The sequence below is a fragment of the Mus caroli genome, chromosome X, assembly GCF_900094665.2.
Source record: "Mus caroli chromosome X, CAROLI_EIJ_v1.1, whole genome shotgun sequence".
Taxonomy (NCBI): Eukaryota; Metazoa; Chordata; class Mammalia; order Rodentia; family Muridae; genus Mus; species Mus caroli.
The window spans coordinates 35,394,649-35,415,577 of NC_034589.1; the positions used below are offsets into that span (position 1 = coordinate 35,394,649).

At 35.1% G+C, this 20,929-nt stretch overlaps 1 protein-coding gene across 9 annotated transcripts in view; it reads left to right on the forward strand.

Moving 5' to 3' along the window:
- Nucleotides 1-20,929, forward strand: part of Stag2 (stromal antigen 2) — a 131,785-nt gene that overhangs the window by 100,735 nt on the left and 10,121 nt on the right. For 6 of the 9 annotated variants that reach the window (XM_021152923.2, XM_029473470.1, XM_029473466.1 and 3 more), the window contains 15 exons: nucleotides 487-579; nucleotides 696-785; nucleotides 1,370-1,573; nucleotides 2,772-2,842; nucleotides 3,122-3,209; nucleotides 3,313-3,393; nucleotides 5,781-5,873; nucleotides 6,444-6,618; nucleotides 10,256-10,395; nucleotides 11,427-11,528; nucleotides 13,328-13,476; nucleotides 14,596-14,724; nucleotides 16,627-16,850; nucleotides 20,022-20,211; nucleotides 20,302-20,412. In XM_021152923.2, coding sequence (XP_021008582.1) covers nucleotides 487-579; nucleotides 696-785; nucleotides 1,370-1,573; nucleotides 2,772-2,842; nucleotides 3,122-3,209; nucleotides 3,313-3,393; nucleotides 5,781-5,873; nucleotides 6,444-6,618; nucleotides 10,256-10,395; nucleotides 11,427-11,528; nucleotides 13,328-13,476; nucleotides 14,596-14,724; nucleotides 16,627-16,850; nucleotides 20,022-20,211; nucleotides 20,302-20,412 — 1,940 coding nt within the window. The remainder of the gene's footprint in view (nucleotides 1-486; nucleotides 580-695; nucleotides 786-1,369; nucleotides 1,574-2,771; nucleotides 2,843-3,121; nucleotides 3,210-3,312; nucleotides 3,394-5,780; nucleotides 5,874-6,443; nucleotides 6,619-10,255; nucleotides 10,396-11,426; nucleotides 11,529-13,327; nucleotides 13,477-14,595; nucleotides 14,725-16,626; nucleotides 16,851-20,021; nucleotides 20,212-20,301; nucleotides 20,413-20,929) is intronic. The other 3 variants (XM_021152924.2, XM_029473472.1, XM_029473471.1) reach the window with 1 other exon arrangement.

Genomic DNA, 20,929 nt, shown 5'->3' on the forward strand with positions numbered 1-20,929 from the left:
TCTCTCTCTCTCTCTCTCTCTCTCTCTCTCTCTCTCTCTCTCTCTCTCTCTCTCATTCTTTATTGTTGCAGTATCTTGCTACATAAACCTGGCTAGATAGTGTTGTATTCACTAAGTTCTGTAGAATACCCTCGCCCTCACTATTGTCCTCCTGCCTCACACTCCTGAGTACTGTGCACCACTGCACCCAATCGCTTCTCTCTTTAATGATGAGCAAATTGTTTTTTTTTTATTACTTTTAAGGCCTAAGTTTTATATTAGAGAAATTTTGACTGGACATGTTGGTACTTATTGATAATCCCCTGACTCCAGAGGCTGAAAAGGAATGAAAGGAGGCCTGTGTGGCTATAATAATGCAAGATTTCTTTCTCAAAAAATTTGTATCCATAATTTAAAATGTTGTTACTATTTTATTTGTATTAATTAAATTTTGAGGACTTAACAACTGTATTGTGTAGATGTTTATGGAAATCTTTGCTACCTCAGGTGCTGACGGCAAAGGAGAAGAAGACACAGTTGGATGACAGAACAAGAATTACTGAGCTGTTTGCTGTGGCCCTTCCGCAGTTATTAGCTAAAGTAAGTTGTGGTGGTAACTCTGTCCCTCATACGTCACAGATTCTTTCAAAATGGCACAGCCTATGCTTAGTTAGCATTATTATAATGTTTTTAACGTTATCTTTTTCCCCCAAAAGTACTCTGTAGATGCAGAAAAGGTGACCAATTTATTGCAGTTACCTCAGTACTTTGATTTGGAGATATACACCACTGGACGATTAGAAAAGGTAAGGTGTTTTTTGCATATAAAATCTTAGTGGAGGAAATGCTATTTTAATTTACTCTATCATACAGTTTCTTATATTATAAATTTATACTATTATACTATTTAGATGGAAACTATATCCACTAGTTCTATATTTTATACCAGTTACATTAGAGAATGGTAGGCTTTATGCCCATAGATATACTTCCTTTCTTATACATTTTTGACTAATATCACTGGTCATTTATGCTTATTCTTTGTCATGAATTGTTAGTATTATTTAATAGTTATAAAACATTTTTTATGTGCTCTAATAACCACTGAAAGTTCTTTACAGATGTTGAATGTTAACATCTTACCAAAGCCCCGTGAGATAGATATTACTTCCATTAAAGTTACTGAAATAAGTATGAGCCAGTGTATTTGTTTACCAAACTGTCTGAGTATATTTCAAAACTGTCCCAGTTTGTGGTTTCCTATAGTCACAATATGCCTCCTGTATATTCCTTAGTAGGGCGTACATACAATAGGCATACCTTCTATCACTGAGCTATATCCTTAGCCTTACACCTTATTAGTTTTAATGCAAACCACTTTATTTTGCAGCATTTGGATGCCTTATTGCGCCAGATCCGAAATATTGTAGAGAAGCACACAGACACAGATGTTTTGGAAGCATGCTCTAAAACTTACCATGCATTATGTAATGAAGAGTTCACCATCTTCAACAGAGTAGATATTTCAAGAAGTCAGCTGATTGATGAACTGGCAGATAAATTTAACCGGCTTCTTGAAGATTTTCTGCAAGAGGTATATCTTACGAGTATTTTGTCTGTTGGATTCTTCCCCTCCAGTAACTGAGTCACTCAGCATTAGTCTTATGATAGTCTAGTGGTGTGTTGGTGAGTCTTTTCAGTCCTATGAATCATCCGACTGCTATTACTCCTCAACTAAAATATGAAAATGGCAAGGCTATGCAACTTTGAAAATATGGCAGGCAAAACTAGGATTTCTCTCTTATGTTATAAAGAAATTAACTGGAGAGTTTTCTGATCTTCGTTGAAAAAATCGTTGTTAGGGTATAGATAAGAGTTAGAATGAAGGTATCTTCATAGTCCCTTAAGTTGCTATTATGAACACTGTTGCTTTTGGAGTTTCTTAAGTTGTACTTTGAAGGAGGATTATATTGACACACAAATAAACACGTATTTTTAGTGGGATTTGTTTTTCTAGAAATACGTGTGTGTGTGTGTGTGTTTTACTTGAATCAAGTCAAGTCACAATTGTCCAATTTATTTTCTTTAACCCTTTTTATTGTGTCAGGCTTTTTATTGAGACGAGGCTGGCTTTGAGCTCACACAGATCTGCTTACTTCTACTTCTGAGATGCTAAGATTAAAGGTGTCTGCTACTATGCCCAGCAGACACTTACTCTTGATACTGTTCACAGCAGTTAGAAATTGTGAACTTTTTATTGTCCAACAATAAGAGTAAATGCACTGGCAGAGCATCTAGTACTTGGAAATAGAAAATTTAAAATAGTTTCCTGTCTGTATTACATAATAGGAGATGGGAGGACAATATTCTATTTTTCTCCTGGTTCTTTTTTGCCACTGTTTACAATCTTATGTTGACTCGGCCACATTGTCTTAAATTTGGCAGATATAGGTCTTGAATGATGAAGCTTCTTTTTGTGTTTTATTGTCATATTCTTTTTTTTCCCCCAAGGTGATGTCACCATTTCAATAGCCTAGCATTTATTACTTGGTAGTTCTTTACTTGATCTGAACCAAAGTGATTGAGAAATAGTTTAACTTTGGTATTTAACTTCGTGTGTGTGTGTGTGTGTGTGTGTGTGTGTGTGTGTGTGTGTGCATGCATGGGTGTGTAGACCATGCTGGCCTCGAACTCACAGAGATCCCTACCTTGAGAGTGCAGGAATTAAAGGCATGTACCACCTCCTGGTCGATTACTTCCATTTTTCTTAATATGTAATTAATAATTCATAGGGAGAAGAACCTGATGAAGATGACGCATATCAGGTATTGTCAACGTTGAAGAGGATCACTGCTTTTCATAAGTAAGTTGGATCTGTGAATTTTTGATATATAGCAAAATAACCTTGTGTATTTTGTGTGTTATTAGGCTTTCAATTTCTCTTCCTCCTCCTCTTCCTCCTCCTCCTCCTCCTCCTCCTCCTCCTCCTCCTCCACCACCACCACCACCACCACCACCACCTCTTCCTCCTCGTCTTCTTTTTCTTCTTCTTTTTAAGAAGGCATGTTATATTCTGAAACAACTACGGTTAGGCTTAGTTTTTAAAATTTGAATGTTTTGTTTTTTGTTTTTGTTTTTACAGTGCTCATGATCTTTCAAAGTGGGATTTGTTTGCTTGTAATTACAAACTCTTGAAAACCGGAATCGAAAATGGAGATATGCCTGAGCAGGTTTTTATTTATTTCTATGTGACATATCTACTGGCTATACTGCACTTTGACAGTAAAAGGTTGTGACTTAATTTCACCCCTCATCCTGTATTTCTTTTTATAGATTGTTATTCACGCACTGCAGTGTGCTCACTATGTAATCCTTTGGCAGCTTGCTAAGATCACTGAAAGCACGTCTACAAAGGTATGTGGTAGTTCAGCAATGTTCTTGCTAACTAGTACCCCTTATTTTCAGTCCTTTTAGACTTTTAGTAAGAGCAAAGTCAGTGAAGTCATACGTATTTCTACTTTACTCTATGTAGTCATAGTTCTAGTTTGCATATTCAATGAAACATTGATAAATTTTATGTCAAGGGATGATTTTTGTGGGATTTAAAATTTGTTCACATGAAAATATTACATAATTTGATTCTGTATTCTTAATATTGTTAAATTCTTAAAATATGTGAAGGTAATTTTTAAAGATTTATTTATGGACATGGATGTTTTATCTGCATGCATGTTTACACACCAGAAGAGGGCATCAAATCCCATGAAACCACAGTTAAAGATGGATAGTTGTAAGCCGCCATTGTGTAGGTTCTGGCAATTGACTCAGGACCTCTGGAAGAGCAGCAGCCAGTGCTCTTAACTGCTGATCTGTCTCTCCAGCCTTAAGAAGATATATTTTGTGGAACAATTAAGTACTTTTGACCTAGAACCTTAATTGCACAAAGTGATTAGATTTCATAAACTGAAGATAATGAGCCAAATCTCTCTAAATTATCTCATACACCGATTATTTTTTGAGATTACATTTGTAGTTTTTAAGGTTTCTCAAATTTAGTTTTTTTAAGGTTTCTTTTTTAAGTTTTGTATTTCAATGTGCTACTTTCATATATGTATATGTATCACTTGCTTGTCTGTTAGATCCCCTGGACCTGGGGTTACCCATAGTTGAGATATCTCTTGGGAATCGAATCCCACTTCTCTGAAAGAGCAACGAGTGCTCCCAGCTACTCAGCCATCTCTCCAGGCCCCCAAGAGATGTTTTGTGTTTGAATTGAAGATAATCATTCTGAGTGGGCTCATTTAACAAAATATTAAGTTACTGGGAGTTAAGGATTTTTCTTCTGAAAAATGAATTTTTCTGTTTTCAGTTTTCTCCCATTTATTGATGTAGTTTGTACAATTAAGGGACACTCACTCAAGTAAGAAATGAAAGATACTCTGTTTATTTTCTTCCATGAATTTTCCACTTTCTATTAATAAATGAATGTAGATAATATTTATTTAATCATTCTGAGCTGGTGTTTTCATTGAATTTATCTGTTCTCTGGTCATTTAAGATATTATCAACATGTCAATTTTTAAAGTTTTTATATTTGTTTTTTGCTAACCTTTAGTTACAAGATACTGGTTTTCTTTGTCACGTTTTCACTTACGCGTATCTAGTTTGCCTTCTGTTTCTGTGGTGAATACCATAACCAGAAGCTACTTGAGGGAGGAAAGGCTTTATTGTATCTTATTCATACAGGCCACAGTGTATCACTGAAGGAAGTCATGGCAGGAACTGAAGTAGCTCACTAGCTACTGGACACCCCTCTAAGGATACCACTACCCACAGTGGGGCTGGGTCTTCCCATATCAGACATGGCTGCTTGCCATTCTGATTTGGGCAATTCCCCAATTGTGTCAGGATTACTAGCTATAGTAATCTAGGACGACTGCACTTTACTTGGCCCCCTCTCCCTCCATCTTGTTTCCTCTCCCCACTCTGTCTTGTCCACTTCCTTCCCTGAAATATTCCCCATTCTCTTTTAATGTCCTTTTGTATATATGTGTATTTATGAGTATGTATTTAAATTTATACTCTGAATATGAAAAAGTACGTGCAATTTTTCTTATTCTTTTCCTCTTGCATTACCTTTTTCTTCTTTTAGAGCTATTCTTTCTCCAACTGAGTTACAGTTGTACTTAAATACGTATACATAAGTATGCTTCTCTATTATTCTTTTAATATGGAGTTTATAATTTCATTGTTGATTTCCCTTGTACTATAGTTCTGTGTCATTGTTGCTTTTTGATATTTATAATAAGTTCATTTATACAAATTATATATTTACAAAATTATAGAAGTAGTTATTGAAAGCAACACACACACACAGTATATAGGTGCTGCATATAAAGGAAAACTAGAATATTTGTCTTTTTGAATCTGGCTTTTTTCCCTTAATACAATGATCTTCAGTACTACCCATTTTCTTATAAATGGCATAACTTTATTATGGATGCATACCTCTTCATCTGTTCTTGGGCATGTACTTGGTTCCACTGCTTACTCATGGAAATAATGCGGCAGTAAATATGGATGTACAGTTATCTCCGAAGTCTTAGAACCTTTTGAGTGGTACTTAAAAGTTTATACCAGGTACTTTGAATTGCTCTTTGTGGAGATTTGAAAAAAGAGGAATCTCCTTTTGTAATAAGTTATGAAAATAAATTTATATTAAAAATAAAAGTACAGCTAATATAGTTATCCATGAGTTGTTAATGTAATATATTAAAACTTCATGTTAAATTTATTTCAAGGAGGACTTACTGCGCTTAAAGAAACAGATGAGNGTATTTTGCCAGATATGTCAGCATTACTTGACCAACGTGAATACTACTGTTAAAGAACAGGTTAGTAATCACCGGGGAAGAGTATGGTATTTCCTAGATCCTCAGGTATGGAATTTCCTAGATCAGACTGAGAGATTATCTTGACTGATTATGACTGATGTAATGTGGGATGGAAGGTCCAGCCCTCTGTAGGCAGCACTATCTCAAGGTGTTGTGTTTAACATGCAAACCTTTAATAGTAAGGATATCGAATATGCTATGCTTTGATGAACCACTCAATATATTGAACTTATCTATAATAAAATGGGCATATTCATTTAATAGGAGCTTATGTTGCGTGTGTGTGTGTGTGTTTGTGTATGTGTGTATGTATGGCATCATATATAGCCAATTAATGTTGCTAAAAAATAACGTGAAATTATTGTTGTATAGTATAGTACAAGCATTAGTAGTTATTTAAGAAATAATAGTTCTTCAGCTTTAAACTCTTCAGAAAATACTAACTGAATTTTTAAATTATTTCAAATACAGTAAATTATATTTTCCCCTACACTAAATACATTATTTTTTATTTTATTTATGACATTTGATAAAAAAATTTAATAACATCATTTTCCTTTATTTTATCAGGCCTTCACTATTCTGTGTGACATTTTGATGATCTTCAGTCACCAGATTATGTCTGGAGGGCGTGACATGTTAGAGCCGTTAGTTTATACTCCTGATTCTTCATTGCAGTCTGAGTTGCTCAGCTTCATTTTGGATCATGTCTTCATTGAACAGGATGATGATAGTAATAGTGCAGGTAACTTTCTTCTCTTCATCTTGTGTGTATGTGTATAATAACACAGGTAGCCAAAGTCAATATGAAAGCAGGCTTTATTCTGTCATGAGTGTCCTATATGGTGGTGTAGAGTATATGCTTTTAAGTTAGATACATGCTTCTCACTACCATTAACTCTTACATTTCTAGTTTGATCCTACTTAACAGTTGTGAGGATTCAAATAGTTAAGGCCCACATTCAGATAATTTTAGGAGAATAGGGCATTTATTTAACTTTTTATTGTGTATTTATATATTATGTAGGCTTTGATATTTTGTGATCCTTTTTGAATGTTAGAAATAATATTTGAAACTTTACTATGGGGACAGTTAGAATAATTACAATTGAATAATCAAAGCACTCAGCCTTTTAAAAATTACTCTTCATATTCCAGTTCCACTGACAGATCCCTTATTCAAGTATGAGGTCATAGAAAACCAAGTAGTATTTGGTGTTTTCTGCATTTCAGTTTTTTAAAGTTATATTTTAAGGAAAATAAAACACCAACACATTTCTATTCATATATTAATTCAACACTATATGTGATGAATTATGTTTCCTAAATAAACATAAAATTCAAGATTTGGCTTGAGGCCCATATTTAACGATATAAAGCTTCTTGCTTACAAAATAAAACCATATCTAGACTACAACTGAGAAGCCCAGAGTAACCAAAACTGTGGTTAGAAATCCATCTGGGAAAGTCTGTCAAGTGTGTCTACCCTCTGGTAGGTACTGCAGTGCGTGTATCTCAGAGTAGAATACATGTGCACAAATACAGACAACAGTGTCAAAACCTGGCCAAAGTCTGAAGATTTTACACTTTCAGATTTTCATCTTGCACTTGTGCTGTAGGTTTAGGTATACTTTTCACTATTAATTAGGTATGAGAAAAATGAGACTGTCTTTTCTCTCAAGAATTAAAGTGGAAAAGACATCCGAAATAAAATAGTTTTAATATATTTTTAAAGGTAATAGAAGGTTGTATAAAGTGTGCCAATAAGTTAATCTGGTTGGCAGCTTTAGTAGATACTAGTATCTGAATTACATGTGGAAAGATGAGAAAGACTCTTGGAGAACTTGTGTGCAAAGTTTTCTTCTAACATCCCGTAGAGAAGGTTTGTAATACAGCTTTTCTTAGTTGACAACCATTGGCTTCTTTTAGATCATTCTGAACCAAATGAAAGTGAGCCCCAGGTTCAGAGGATTAAGTTTTCTATCTTCAATGCTTGGACTGCTGTTTTTCTGTTAGGCCTTTAAAATAAAAGATATTCTACTCTTAGTACACATGTGTACATGTACAAACATGTCCACCCATCTTTGTCTGTATGTTTTTTGAGTTACAACACACCCTAATTCATGACCCATCACCGACATCATTATTTTTCCTTTTCCCTAGAAGTGTTTATCACATATTTCCATACTTGGAAATGTTCTATAATTTTCTGTTGCTAACTTTCACATGAATGCTGTTATGTTGAATGTTTTAAAACATACTCTTTTAATTTTAAAATTGTTTTTAAGTATTGATGTAGAACTGCAATTTATTTGTCTCAGCCACTGAGCATCATAAAAATTGACCACTATACATTTTATATTTCCTAATGTTAGGCATTTTGATTATTTCTACTTTCCCCTGATTATAGATTGCTACAACAAATATGCTTATACACTTATACTATATACGTATAAGTGCTTTTATTATACGAGTTGGATTGTGGGCTGTTTTTTATACTGTTATTTAGCTATGGATTGTCAAATAGTTGAATTGTTTGAACTCCCTAACACCAACATACCATTTTATTGCTATACAGTTGTCATAATCCTCGATATTGTAAACTATTACATCCTTGATTTGTAATTCATACCTACTAAATAGTTAAATAGGAAATGTATCCAGAGGCGATCCATTGATAATATTCAACAATAGAGGTAGCTGACACTTGTGAACATCCATGCTAGTCAATCCTTCATTTTTGAATCCTCATAGATATGCTCTTCGTTTGGACAACTTGGTCAGTGGGAGAAAGTCTATACTTTATGTTCTTGCAAATATTACTTATGACTGAAAATTATGTAAAAATGATTCAGTATGATAGTCATTAAGAATAAGTTAGGCCAGATGGTAGTGGCACTTGCCTTTAATCTTAGCATTTGAGAGGCAGAGGCATATCTCTTGAGTTTGAGGCCAGCTTGGTCTACAGAGTTCCAGAACAACTAGGGCTACACAGAGAGGACCCTGTCTTGAAAAACAAAAATAAATAAATAAAACATTAGTTTATAACATTCAGCATAACTTTTAAAAATGTAAATTATACATTTTTAAATTGCTATTCAACTGCTTTGACATATTGGAGTATATACTCAAGATAAAGTTTTGATGATATTCTATCTTAAATTCTAATTTTAGGGCTTTTAGGTGTAACTTACTGATAGAATATGGACTAAGCATTCTTCATGCTTTACTTTCAGTCATTAGTATCCTTAAATCATTATGGTGGATAGTTTCCTGCTTGTTGTCAGGGTTATCAGAGGTGTTTTTCAGATATTGAGAATCTTGTATTGAAAGGCTAAGAGGATATAGACCAACTAATTGTTCATTGATATTGATTAATTAAGATTAATATCACTAAAGAACTAATAACCAAACAAAACTGGAACCGTAGTTTTCTTTTATGTACCATAGTTTTGTTTATAATTATTATTTTTTTCGAGACAGTGTTTCTCTGTGTGGCCCTGGCTGTCCTAGAACTCAGTCTGTAGACCAGACTGGCCTCGAACTCAGAAATCCACCTGCCTCTGCCTCCCACGTGCTGGGATTAAAGGCATGCACCACCACTGCTCGGCGCTATAATTAATTTCTTATTTGAAATCTGTCCATAAGGAAATTCTTGGTATGTGAGTGTATACCCATCTATCTATCTATCTATCTATCTATCTATCTATCTATCTATCTATCTATCTATCCATCCACACAAATTACCTCACATACATACAGTTTTCACACCTTGAGGCAGTATCCATGTTGACCTTTGCAGAATCAGGCTTGCTGGCGCACTCTGAACTTCTTCTATTCTCTTATCTACTCCTCCAGTCTGTGGGTAGGGGTGCAATGGAGGTAGAGGGTATCTAATCTGACTTTGAGGACCACTTGGAGTTCCAGGCCAGTCATGACAATATAGTGAAATCCTGCGTAAATAAGTAAGAATTTATGTGAATGAAACAGAGATAAAATAGGGGTGAGATCATCTTTGGAAATGATAGGAGTTTTTCTGAGATTAATTTGCTTTCCCTGAGGAAAATTTTACCTGGTTTTGAATATGCAGATCTTTTTGAAAAATTGTGTAGGGCAAGTATAAGAATGCATTAGATGAGCTTAACTTTATGAATGATCAGTTACTTATATCTGTTTTACTTACTATATCTGTTCCTTTTCCATGATGTCTCAAAAATATAGTATATTATCGAGTACTTGTAACTTTTAATTTTGGCTTTAATGTTTCCCGTTCCACTTTTCAAATTTCCAATAAGGGGGCAGGTGTATAGTATATGTTTAAAAAAGTATGGTTGAAAAAGTTAAAATATAAGATGTATTGATTATTGGATCCCTTCCTCCAGATGGTCAGCAAGAGGATGAAGCCAGCAAAATTGAAGCTTTGCATAAGAGGAGAAATTTACTTGCAGCATTTTGTAAGCTAATTGTATATACAGTGGTGGAGATGAACACAGCTGCAGATATCTTCAAGCAGTATATGAAGGTGAGGTTGAAAGTATACAGTGGGAAAATATTTCATGTTTAAACAGAAACTTATTTATCTGTCTAAACTATCTGATCTGAGTTTGAGTTTCACTATGTAGCTCTGTCTGTCCTGGAACTCAGTGTGTAGACAAGGCTGGCTTTGAACCCACCTGCATCTGTGTTCAGAATACTGGGATCAGAGGTCTGAGTCACCACACCCAGTATCTTTCCTCTACAAATAAAAATACATGTAATTTGTTAAAATCTAATTAATTTCCTATTTTGAATATTTTACTATATAAAAGAGGTTTAGCATCATTTAAAAGTAGTTTTCAAAGTTACATCATTTGGCATGATGAATGGTTTTTACACTATATGTTTATACCTGTCCTCTCCTCAACTTTTATTAAACGGTAGAAATTACCAATGTGTATTTATTATTTGGATATGTGGTTCTTTCTGATAATCCCAGCACCTAGGAGGCAGAGGCAGTCAGATCTCTTTGAGGCCAGCCTGGTCTTCAGAGAGGTCCCAGACAGCCAGAGTTACTTGGTGAGATGTCTCAAAACATAGTAAATTTCCTCTCTTATCTTTGATAGCTGTTTTATAGGTGTTAAAAACACTTTTAAATTTGAAAAATTGCACATATGTAATATATAATGCAAATTGTAGACACAATAGTTCATGGACTATTTGTTTCTGTAAATCAAATTAGTAAGTTCACGTCCTATCTCATTAACAATTAGACTAACTGACTCTATCTACTGTCCTTAAAGAAAACTTAGGGTTACCTCTGAAACTCAGTATAAATTAGTAACTTTGTCATTTCATCCTTTCTTTGTTTAAACAGTTTGGGGTGTTCAATTTTGTTTTGAAGGTTAAAGCTGTTTTAGAAATGCCCTTAAACCTTCAGCACTGTTACACATTCCCTGTTATTGGAAAGTACAAATACGTGCTCTGCTCTGTGCTAATAGAATTAGCCGAGTTAGTCTTATTGTCCAATCATTTTGATAGATGAAGCTCTAATTTGTATCAATTTATTTTTTCCAGTATTATAATGATTATGGCGATATCATCAAAGAAACAATGAGTAAAACAAGGCAGATTGACAAAATTCAGTGTGCCAAGACCCTTATTCTCAGTTTGCAGCAGGTAAGACTTCAGCTTTACTTAACACCCTTAACTGTCAGTAATCACATTGGTAATAATTGTAACTGGATAGAGGATAGAACAGACAGCTCATAAAAGTAGCAATACAAAATATCATCACTAGAAAAAGAATGTTTTACATGAAGTTTAAACACACACATGAAGTGATTGAGTATAGCTAATTAGCACACTCATTATCTCACAACATGCAGTAAGATCATTTTAATGCATTCTAAGCAATTTTCTTATTCGTTTTTTCTTCTTGGTGTATGTCTGTGTGGCGTCTGTTTATCTGGGTATATATGCATGTATATACCTGTGTTCAGTTATGAGTGTAGAGGCCAGAGATTCATTCTTGAGTAGTGTCTTTAATTGTTTTTCTTTACTGAAGTGAGATCTTTCACTGAACCTGGAGCTTGTTTCACCCAGGATCATAGACAGGCTTCCACATCCACTTTTATTTGGATGTTAGGATCTGATCTTTGGTCCTCATGTTTGCATGCTAAGCACTTTATTCACTAAGCCATCTTCCCAGCCTCCTTGTATGATTGCCTGCCTGTGTACAGATGTCAGATTGTGCATACGAAGAGCCCAGGACAGTTTGGGGGAGTTGGTTCTCCTCATCTATATCCTGTGAGTTATGGTGATCACATTTAGATCATCAGTTGTATTGAAAAAATCTTTACCTGTTAAATTATCTTGCTTTTGTCTTGTAGCCTAGGTTGGCCTGACCTTTTGCCTCAGCCTCCTAAGAACTGGAGTTAGAGGTCTGTATCATTGTTACTTGGATAGCAGTTTTTAAATATGCAGGATTTTTGTGGATGTCTGTATGTAGGAGCCAAAACAATGTGTGACTATGTGTGCCTGTATGTGTTATTGTTGTTGTTCTGTTTTTAAGTGGAATGTAGGGCCCTTTCTATGTTCGGCAGATGCTCTACCACTTAGCCACTTTCTTATCTTTATAGTATCTCTGTCACTGTTAACTATACTCACCATAGTGGACAGTTACTGTCTGTGGAACCTAATCTTCTTAATTGATTATTTCTGTTCCACTGCCCTAGCTTGTGGTGGTAATCACTTTATTCTCTGTATCTTTGGCTTCCACTTTGTTAGGTTTCAGTAGGTGCACTCATGGTATTTGGCAGTCCAGCTGTCTCTTTGAAATAACCACTTTCTTTTCCCTTCTATATAGATTTTTGGGGGATTTTAATAGTTGATAATATTCCATTTTGTAGATGGATTATAATTTTAACAGACCTTGAGGTATTTTATAAGTTTAATTATTATCACCAAAATATTTTGTGCGTAATATTATACATAAATATTATTCACTTTGGATCAAGTCTTAGCATTACTTAGTAAGAGGATATCAAAATTCAAAAGTTTTGCTACTTTATGATGAAAGTTTATGATGTGAAGATAAATCACTTGGAGGTAAACAGCACCGTGGCTGTAACTCATGAGACCCAGCAGCACATTCATCACCTGCACCACAAAAACAGAGCATAGTTGTCTAAAAGCTTGCCTTGAATTTTTCTTTCCTTATTGTTACATGTGTTCATACCCAATTAATATTGGCTGATTCGTATTTAGATAAAAGTAAACTATTAAGTTTAGGATAGCAATAGGATTTCTCTTATTAAAGTATATTATTGTGACACGGTTGTGCCTATTCGTATCATGAGTTTTTGTGTTTCAAGTGTCATCATCAATGCAGTAATCATTTGTCGTTTATATTTCAATTAAAAAATGTGCTTAAAATATGTTTATTTATATTGTTTCCCTTCTTTTTTTCCAAACAGCTTTTTAATGAGATGATACAAGAGAATGGCTATAATTTTGATAGATCATCCTCAACATTTAGTGGCATAAAAGAACTTGCTCGACGTTTTGCTTTAACTTTTGGACTTGATCAATTGAAAACCAGAGAAGCCATTGCCATGCTCCACAAGTAAACAGTCTCCCTAATACTTTATTTATTGCTTGTATTTTCAAGAATCTTAATTTTGTGTCCATCCTTTTGTTTGGAATACATAATTAAGCTTGTTTTATTATTGGCTTATAAAGCTCCTAAGTTTAAAAACCATTGTAATGTGGTCCCTCCCCTGCACTTTTATAAATATACATATGTGTATACGTGTGTACATGGGTACACTCGTGCAAACTGAACTCATGTCGTCATTCAGAATACTATCCATCTCCTTTGAAGCAAGGTTTGTGCCTGGCCTGGAGCTCACCAATTAAGCTATCTATATTGGTTGGATAGTGAGCCCTAGGATTACTTGTGCTCTGTCACATGAATTGCACATACTTATTGCTTTTATTTATTTTATCTAATTCTCTCCAAGTTTAATTTACTTTCTTACTTCACCTTGTTGTATGCCTTTTAGTATATAGGTTATAATTTTAGGTACCATTTAAAAGCTATACATAGAGTAATTAGTGTAAGAAGTACATTTTTTTCCTGTGCTTTCCCCCCAATTTTGTCTTCATCGTTTCTCTACCCTATTATGTTTTGGTAGAGCACAATGATGATTGTTATCTTGATATATTGTGATATTTAAATTGTGACATTAATATGGTTAAAATGGGCCCTGAGCTTAATTTTTAAAACTTTAAACAAGACATTGTAAGTGGGCATTGTTCACTTAATCCTATGTGATAGAGTATGACTTTGCTATTCTGAAAAAAAGTATAGGAAATATATTGATCATTATGCAGAAGAATTTGGGCTATTTTTGTGGGAAAGAATATTTGAGTAAAGAATATTTGTTGAGGTTTTTTTTTTTTTAACATATTCCTGTAATCCTAGCAATTATGAGGCCTGAGCAGAAGAATCACAAGTTGAAAGTCTGGCTGTGTTTCAAAAATAGGTCTAAAGAGAGTGTAGATTAAAGCAAACTACATTCAGCTATTGGCTAACTAGTGCTGGTGCATATGTGTGTCTCTGTGTTATTTTGTTAGAATGATTTGATAATATTCTGAACTTTAAATAAAGTTTAATTTTTGAAATATTTACAAATGAAGTAAACATCATAATATTTATTTTATTATTTTATTTCCTCTACAGAGATGGTATAGAATTTGCTTTTAAGGAGCCTAATCCACAAGGGGAGAGCCATCCACCTTTAAATTTGGCATTTCTTGATATTCTCAGTGAATTTTCTTCTAAACTGCTCCGACAAGATAAAAGAACAGTGTATGTATTTGCTAGACATGTCCAGCTTAATTTCATTTTGAAATGCTAAAGAAGAATTTATTTTCTTTCTGATACATATCTGTAACATTATATAATTTATAGACTTTTCTACCTGACTTCATCAGTTTTAGTAACGATTCTGTGTATAATACTGAACTTTAGTATTGTCAGTTCTCCTCCCTGTTTTGCTGTGTAGTTCAGTGTCGTTTAAGTTCTTTGTTGAATAATTGCAGTAGCATTTAAAATCCATGAGGATCACCCAGGTTAGTCTTTATGTGGAAATGTGGTTGTGCTGCAAAGCAAACTGTCTTCCTTTAACTGCTTCTTTCCTAGAGTATATAGCAACATGACCCGGGTTATGGAATATTGTCGAAACTGATGGATTTCAAATAGAAAAGTATAAAATTACACTATGGTATTTACAGCAGACATCAGTATGTTAGTATTTTGAAAATGTGTACATGAAGTTTATAAATAATAATAATAATAAAAATTACAAGCTTAGTAGAGGTCCAGGGCTAGAGAAGCAGAGAAACAAGAATTGCTTCCATGAAGGCTTCCACGAAGGCTACTTATTTCTTTGTTTGATTTTTTTGTTTGTGAGGAGAATGTTTGTGGTGCATGGACATAGTGTATAGGTGCATGCATGTGTGGCAGCCAGTGTAGTTCTTCTCAGGGACATGGTTTCTCAGCTCTGTTGTCAACTAGCCTCCAATTATCCACCTGTCTCTGTTCCCCAGTACTGGAGTTAGGGCATTTGTAAGCATGCCTAGCTTTACATGTGAGGAGTGCTGAGACATTTGAACTCAGGTACACATAATTGCAGACCAAGTGCTCTTAACCCTCTGAGCTGTGTCTCTGTCATGGAGGCTCTTCACTCTTAATATTTTGTTAAGTGACAGAGTGGCACAGAGCTCTACTTTTCCTACCAGTTTGTCTATTTTGGCTCAAATTTTGAATCTTATCTTAGACTGGTATTGGTTACCAGACTAGTAGCCCGTTTATAGGCTACAGTCAAGAATACTGTAGTAGTAAGGATGGCAGAAGTATATGTAAGTAAAAAGATGTATTGAACAGTTCCCACAAAGCAGTATGGTTTTTAAAACTGAATTTTCTTATGTTGATAAGTCTAAGTTGATTGGAATTATTTATTGTAGTTACTATAAATATTTGAATTGTACAGTATATTTAGTTGACATTAACTTTTAGTGTTATACCCTGGGATCCAAATCATGATAGTACTGCCATTTTTATGATTGTGGGTGCATTAGTTTATCTTATGTCTATATTTCTTCATCTAAAATGGAGATGTAAGTTTAGTTAAAATATCTTGAAAAATGCTTAGCACACAGTAATCATGTGACTGTTAGTTACATTTTTTTAGAAGATTTATTTTATTTTTTTATTTTATGTATGTGAGTTCATTGTCACTGTCTTCAGACACACCAGAAGAGGGCATTGGATCTCATTACAGATGGCTGTGAGCCACCATGTAGTTGCTGGGAATTGAACTCAGGACCTGGAAGAGCAGTCAGTGCTCTTAGCCGCTGAGCCGTCTCTCTAGCCCTACATTTTTCTCTCCAACCCCATTAGTTACATTTTGATGAATGTTTTATTAAAAACAAAACCAAGTGTAGATACATATTTTTCACCAAGCTGAAGTTTTGTACTTAGGGAACTTATATACCTATTGTTAGTACCAAGGACATAGCAGATGATCAACAAATATTAGGCTAGAATACTCTTGGTCATTTTATTCAATGTGAGTTTGAGTAGACATTTTCTTTTCATTTTGCCGCTGAGACTGAGAATAAATAGTGCAGTATTAGGATCACGTTCTTGCAATGATGTTTGAATAGCAGCTCTGTGCATCAAAGCTAATGTTTTCTACTTCTTTTTAAGGTATGTTTATTTGGAAAAGTTCATGACCTTTCAGATGTCACTCCGAAGAGAAGATGTATGGCTTCCTCTGATGTCTTACCGAAATTCTTTGCTAGCTGGTGGTGATGATGATACTATGTCAGTCATTAGTGGAATGAGCAGTCGGGGATCAACTGTACGGAGTAAAAAATCAAAACCATCTACAGGAAAACGGAAAGTGGTTGAAGGCATGCAACTAGCACTCCGTAAGGAAGCAATTAATTTATTCTTACTGTTGACCAACTGAATTGTCAGAATCACCTCATTTGTCATGAGACGTGATACTCAATAGTAGCTTACACAACTTGTCAGTTATGCATATATACACTGTTCTAAGCATTTTACATGCATGACAGTTCTGTCAACTCTTTAAAGTACATTTTTCCTTTTCACATGAAAAACAGTATAGACAGATTGTTACTTTTTTAAATCATCATTCTGGGGCTTAGCAGTTAAGAGCACTGACTTTTCTTCCAGAGGTTCTGTGTTCAATTCCATGCAAATACATGGTGGCTCATAACCATCTATAATGTGATCTGATACCCTCTTCTGGCATGCAGGTGTACATGCAGATACAGCACTCACATTTATAAAATAAATATATCCCTATTCTTTACTGTATGCATATGAAAATTGCTCCAATATGATATCAGATCATTTTGTTACAGCAAAATATTTTTTAAAAGCTGTAATGTAACCTGAATTTCATTCAGGAATAACGAACTAATTGTGAAGTACAAAACAGAAATTAAAAGTGGTTTTTCTCATAGGTACAATTGCATTATGTTTTGTGGTATTGGACTCCTAGTATCCCAAAAGTGGTTCTGTATGGGCCTAGGGAATTTTTTCATTTTCTCAGTAGCTCTTAAATAACTTAGTACAGTTGTCAAGATCTTTGGCAATTATCATTGCTGCAGAGCAATTGTCTTAAGACTTATAGCATGGAATGACTATGGCATCTAACATAGAAAGTCAAATGGGGCTAATAAGATGGCTCAGCGGTTAAGAGCACTGACGCCTCTTCTGAAGGTCCTCCTGAGTTCAAATCCCAGCAACCACATGGTGGCTCACAGCCATCTGTAATGAGATCTGATGCCCTCTTCTAGAGTGTCTGAAGACAGCTACAGTGTACTTACATATAATCAATCAATCAATCAATCAATCTTTAAAAAACCAAAGAAAGTAATAAATGCTGGTTGCTGCATTTGTATGGAAGCGACTTCACTTACATATCTGACGTCACCTGGACTGTCTCTCAGAACCCTTTTATAATGTCTACAGATGAGCATGTCACTAAGCTCCATGAGTTATTACTCTAAAGGACAGGATGTGGAAGCTACCTGTGGGAGGCCTCATATATCCCAAGCTGGCCTTGAACTTAGGAATCTCCTGCACACTTTTCTGCGAGAAGGGACTAGGGAAGTGTAACCATGCTTAGCTCAGCTCTCTGCATCTTCCTGTAAAGAGGATCAGTGGATCTGTGATTTCGCTTTTACATTGCCGCATAATTTATCAACCTTCATTAATCAAGTATGTAGTCCTAACACTTGATTGCTGTGTAGTTTCAGCATCTTTTGTCTAATCATAACCTTTAATGTATTGAGCTTTAGACTTGGTTATAAAGTCCCAGTATCACTGTAAGTGAGCAAAGAATTCTAAATGGGATGTGGTGGTTTATAAAGAAGTATAAGACATAAGGATGTTTCTTGAATATGATTGCAAATCTTAAAAATCTTTTCTTTAAAATTTTTGCTGAGTCACCAATTCATTCCTTTATATTATTAGCAATACTTTATATATTTATATATCTTATAAATAGATTATTAAATTAGAATTTTTATAGGAAATATAAGTGGTCTTTTTAGATACTTGGATTAGAGTTATATAAATTGCCATTAGTAAATTAATGTAATGAAAGATAAATGCCAGGTGCCAGAGTCATAAAAATGACTCTGAACATGTGCAGTGTATGTCTAAGGCCTGGATCACGTGGGTAGTAGCACATTTACCCTCAAAAGTTGTCTTTAAAACTCTGTGCATATACAGTACATACACACACAGTCTTGTAAAACGTAGCTCTCCTGGCTGCAGAGATGGCTCAGTGCTTAAGAGCACTGACTGCTCTTCCAAAGGACCCGAGTTCAATTCCCAGCAACCACATGGTGCCTCACAACTATCTGCAATGGGATCTGATGCCATCTTCTGTTGTGTCTGAAGACAGAGACTATGTAGATGTACATTAAATAAATAATTCTTCTTAAAAATTGCTTTCCTTCAAATTCATAGCAACTAATTTTACATAACTATTAAGTTAGTGGCACTGACATAAGAATTTGTCATTGGTAATGATGGAGCCATCATGTATGTTTGATGGGGTAGATTCTACAGGTGTGACTTTAATAATACACTTCTTAATGTACATATTTTTACATTAGGGTCTTAGGACCAGCTTGCTTGGTCACATCCTATAGGCTAAAAACCACCCTTCCTACTAATTCCTTTCCTATTACTGAGTTGGATTTCTCTGAGCAACATACTTACTTTCCTATCTGGCCTGTTGCTCATTAGCATTCCTCCATCTCTACTACTACCACATTGACTAAAACATGTAACTCACCAAATGGCTTCCCTTTCTTTAAACTGTTAGCAAGTTTGTCATCTTAGTCTAGATCACAATATGTTCTACATATTAGTTCTTTGTTTGTTTGCATTGACTTTTAAGACAAAATCTCCCTGTGTACTCCAAGCTGGCTTTCAACTTCTTTTCCCACCTCATTCCAAGAGCTGCAGCCTAATTACCATGTAAATGGGTGCATACTGAATCCTGCTTCTTTATCCAGTCTTTTCCTAGTCTTGTAATCTTCACATTCTTTTTTGGTTTTCTGAGACAGAATTTCTTTGTGTAGCCCTGGCTGTCCTGGAACTCCCTATGTGATCAGGGTGGCTTCGAACTCAGAAATCTGCCTGACTCTGCCTCCCAAGTGCTGGGATCAAAGGCGTGAGCCACCACTGCCCAGAAATCTTCACATTCTTATAGAAGCAAGCTAATAATTTGAACCATAAAAAATTGGCATTTTGGTATTCAGATATCAATAGGTTAACATGATTTGGTCATTGCTGTTTCATGTGTCGGTGCTCTTGTGATCTGCACAGAGAATCTTTTCTAGTGCAGATGCTGTTTCTGGGTAGCTGTCACTCACTACTCCCATGCCCTCTGTATTCCTTTGTCCTAGCACCACACTGTTCCTACAAACAGAATGGACGGCCAGTGTGGGACCTGGTGGTTTCCACCGTTAATGTATGGAAAGCAACCAGAGGTTTGCTATTTTAAATGTAGTAGACTCTGGGTAAGGTACCAGTGTAATTTTCTCTTTCAGCTGAAGAAAGCAGTAGCAGTGACAGTATGTGGTTGAGCAGAGAGCAAACACTGCACACCCCTGTCATGATGCAGACACCACAGCTCACCTCCACTATTATGAGAGAACCGAAAAGGTTACGGCCTGAAGATAGCTTCATGAGTGTCTATCCGATGCAGGCAGAACACCATCAAACACCTCTGGATTATAAGTAAGTACATTTGATCATTTTCTATACTAGAACTTTATCAATTACATAGAAAAAAGTTAAGTTAAAAGAAGAATAAAATTCTCCTTGAAGCACGCAGGTAACATGGATGTTAGCTCAAAGACAACAAGAGGAAGCAAGGCAACAGCAGGAGAGAGCAGCAATGAGCTATGTTAAACTGCGAACTAATCTTCAGCATGCCATGTAAGTGAGAGTGCCTTATTGTCTGAGTCTAGGAAGTTCACTAATTCATTTAACATACCTTAATGTGTGCCGGATCTACAATTTCAGCAAACTCTCGAGAGTAACTAAGCTGAAATAATCAAGGAACGAGATTTTGGTCTTTCCAACAGAAAAATAAAATGTTTTAAGTCAAATATTAACTAGTTAGCCAAAGGACCAATCACTTTTAATTTGATCTGTTGGAAAAGTATAAATATGAATCCTTGTTTATTTTGGTACACAGAATTAAAAATACATTTGTGTTACATCTTAATTATATTCCCACCTTAGTTCAGGTCCTCATCTTTCACCTGAACTATCGTAATTAGCTTTCTAACTGGTTTTCTTCCCTCACAACCCCCATTTATCTGCTCACCAAACCTCTCCCTTCACACTTTCCACCACTCCATCATTCACACTACCATCAAGAATTATAATTTTAGAATAAAAATCTTACCATGTAACTTTCTTACTTAGAACTTTTCCATGGCTCACCATT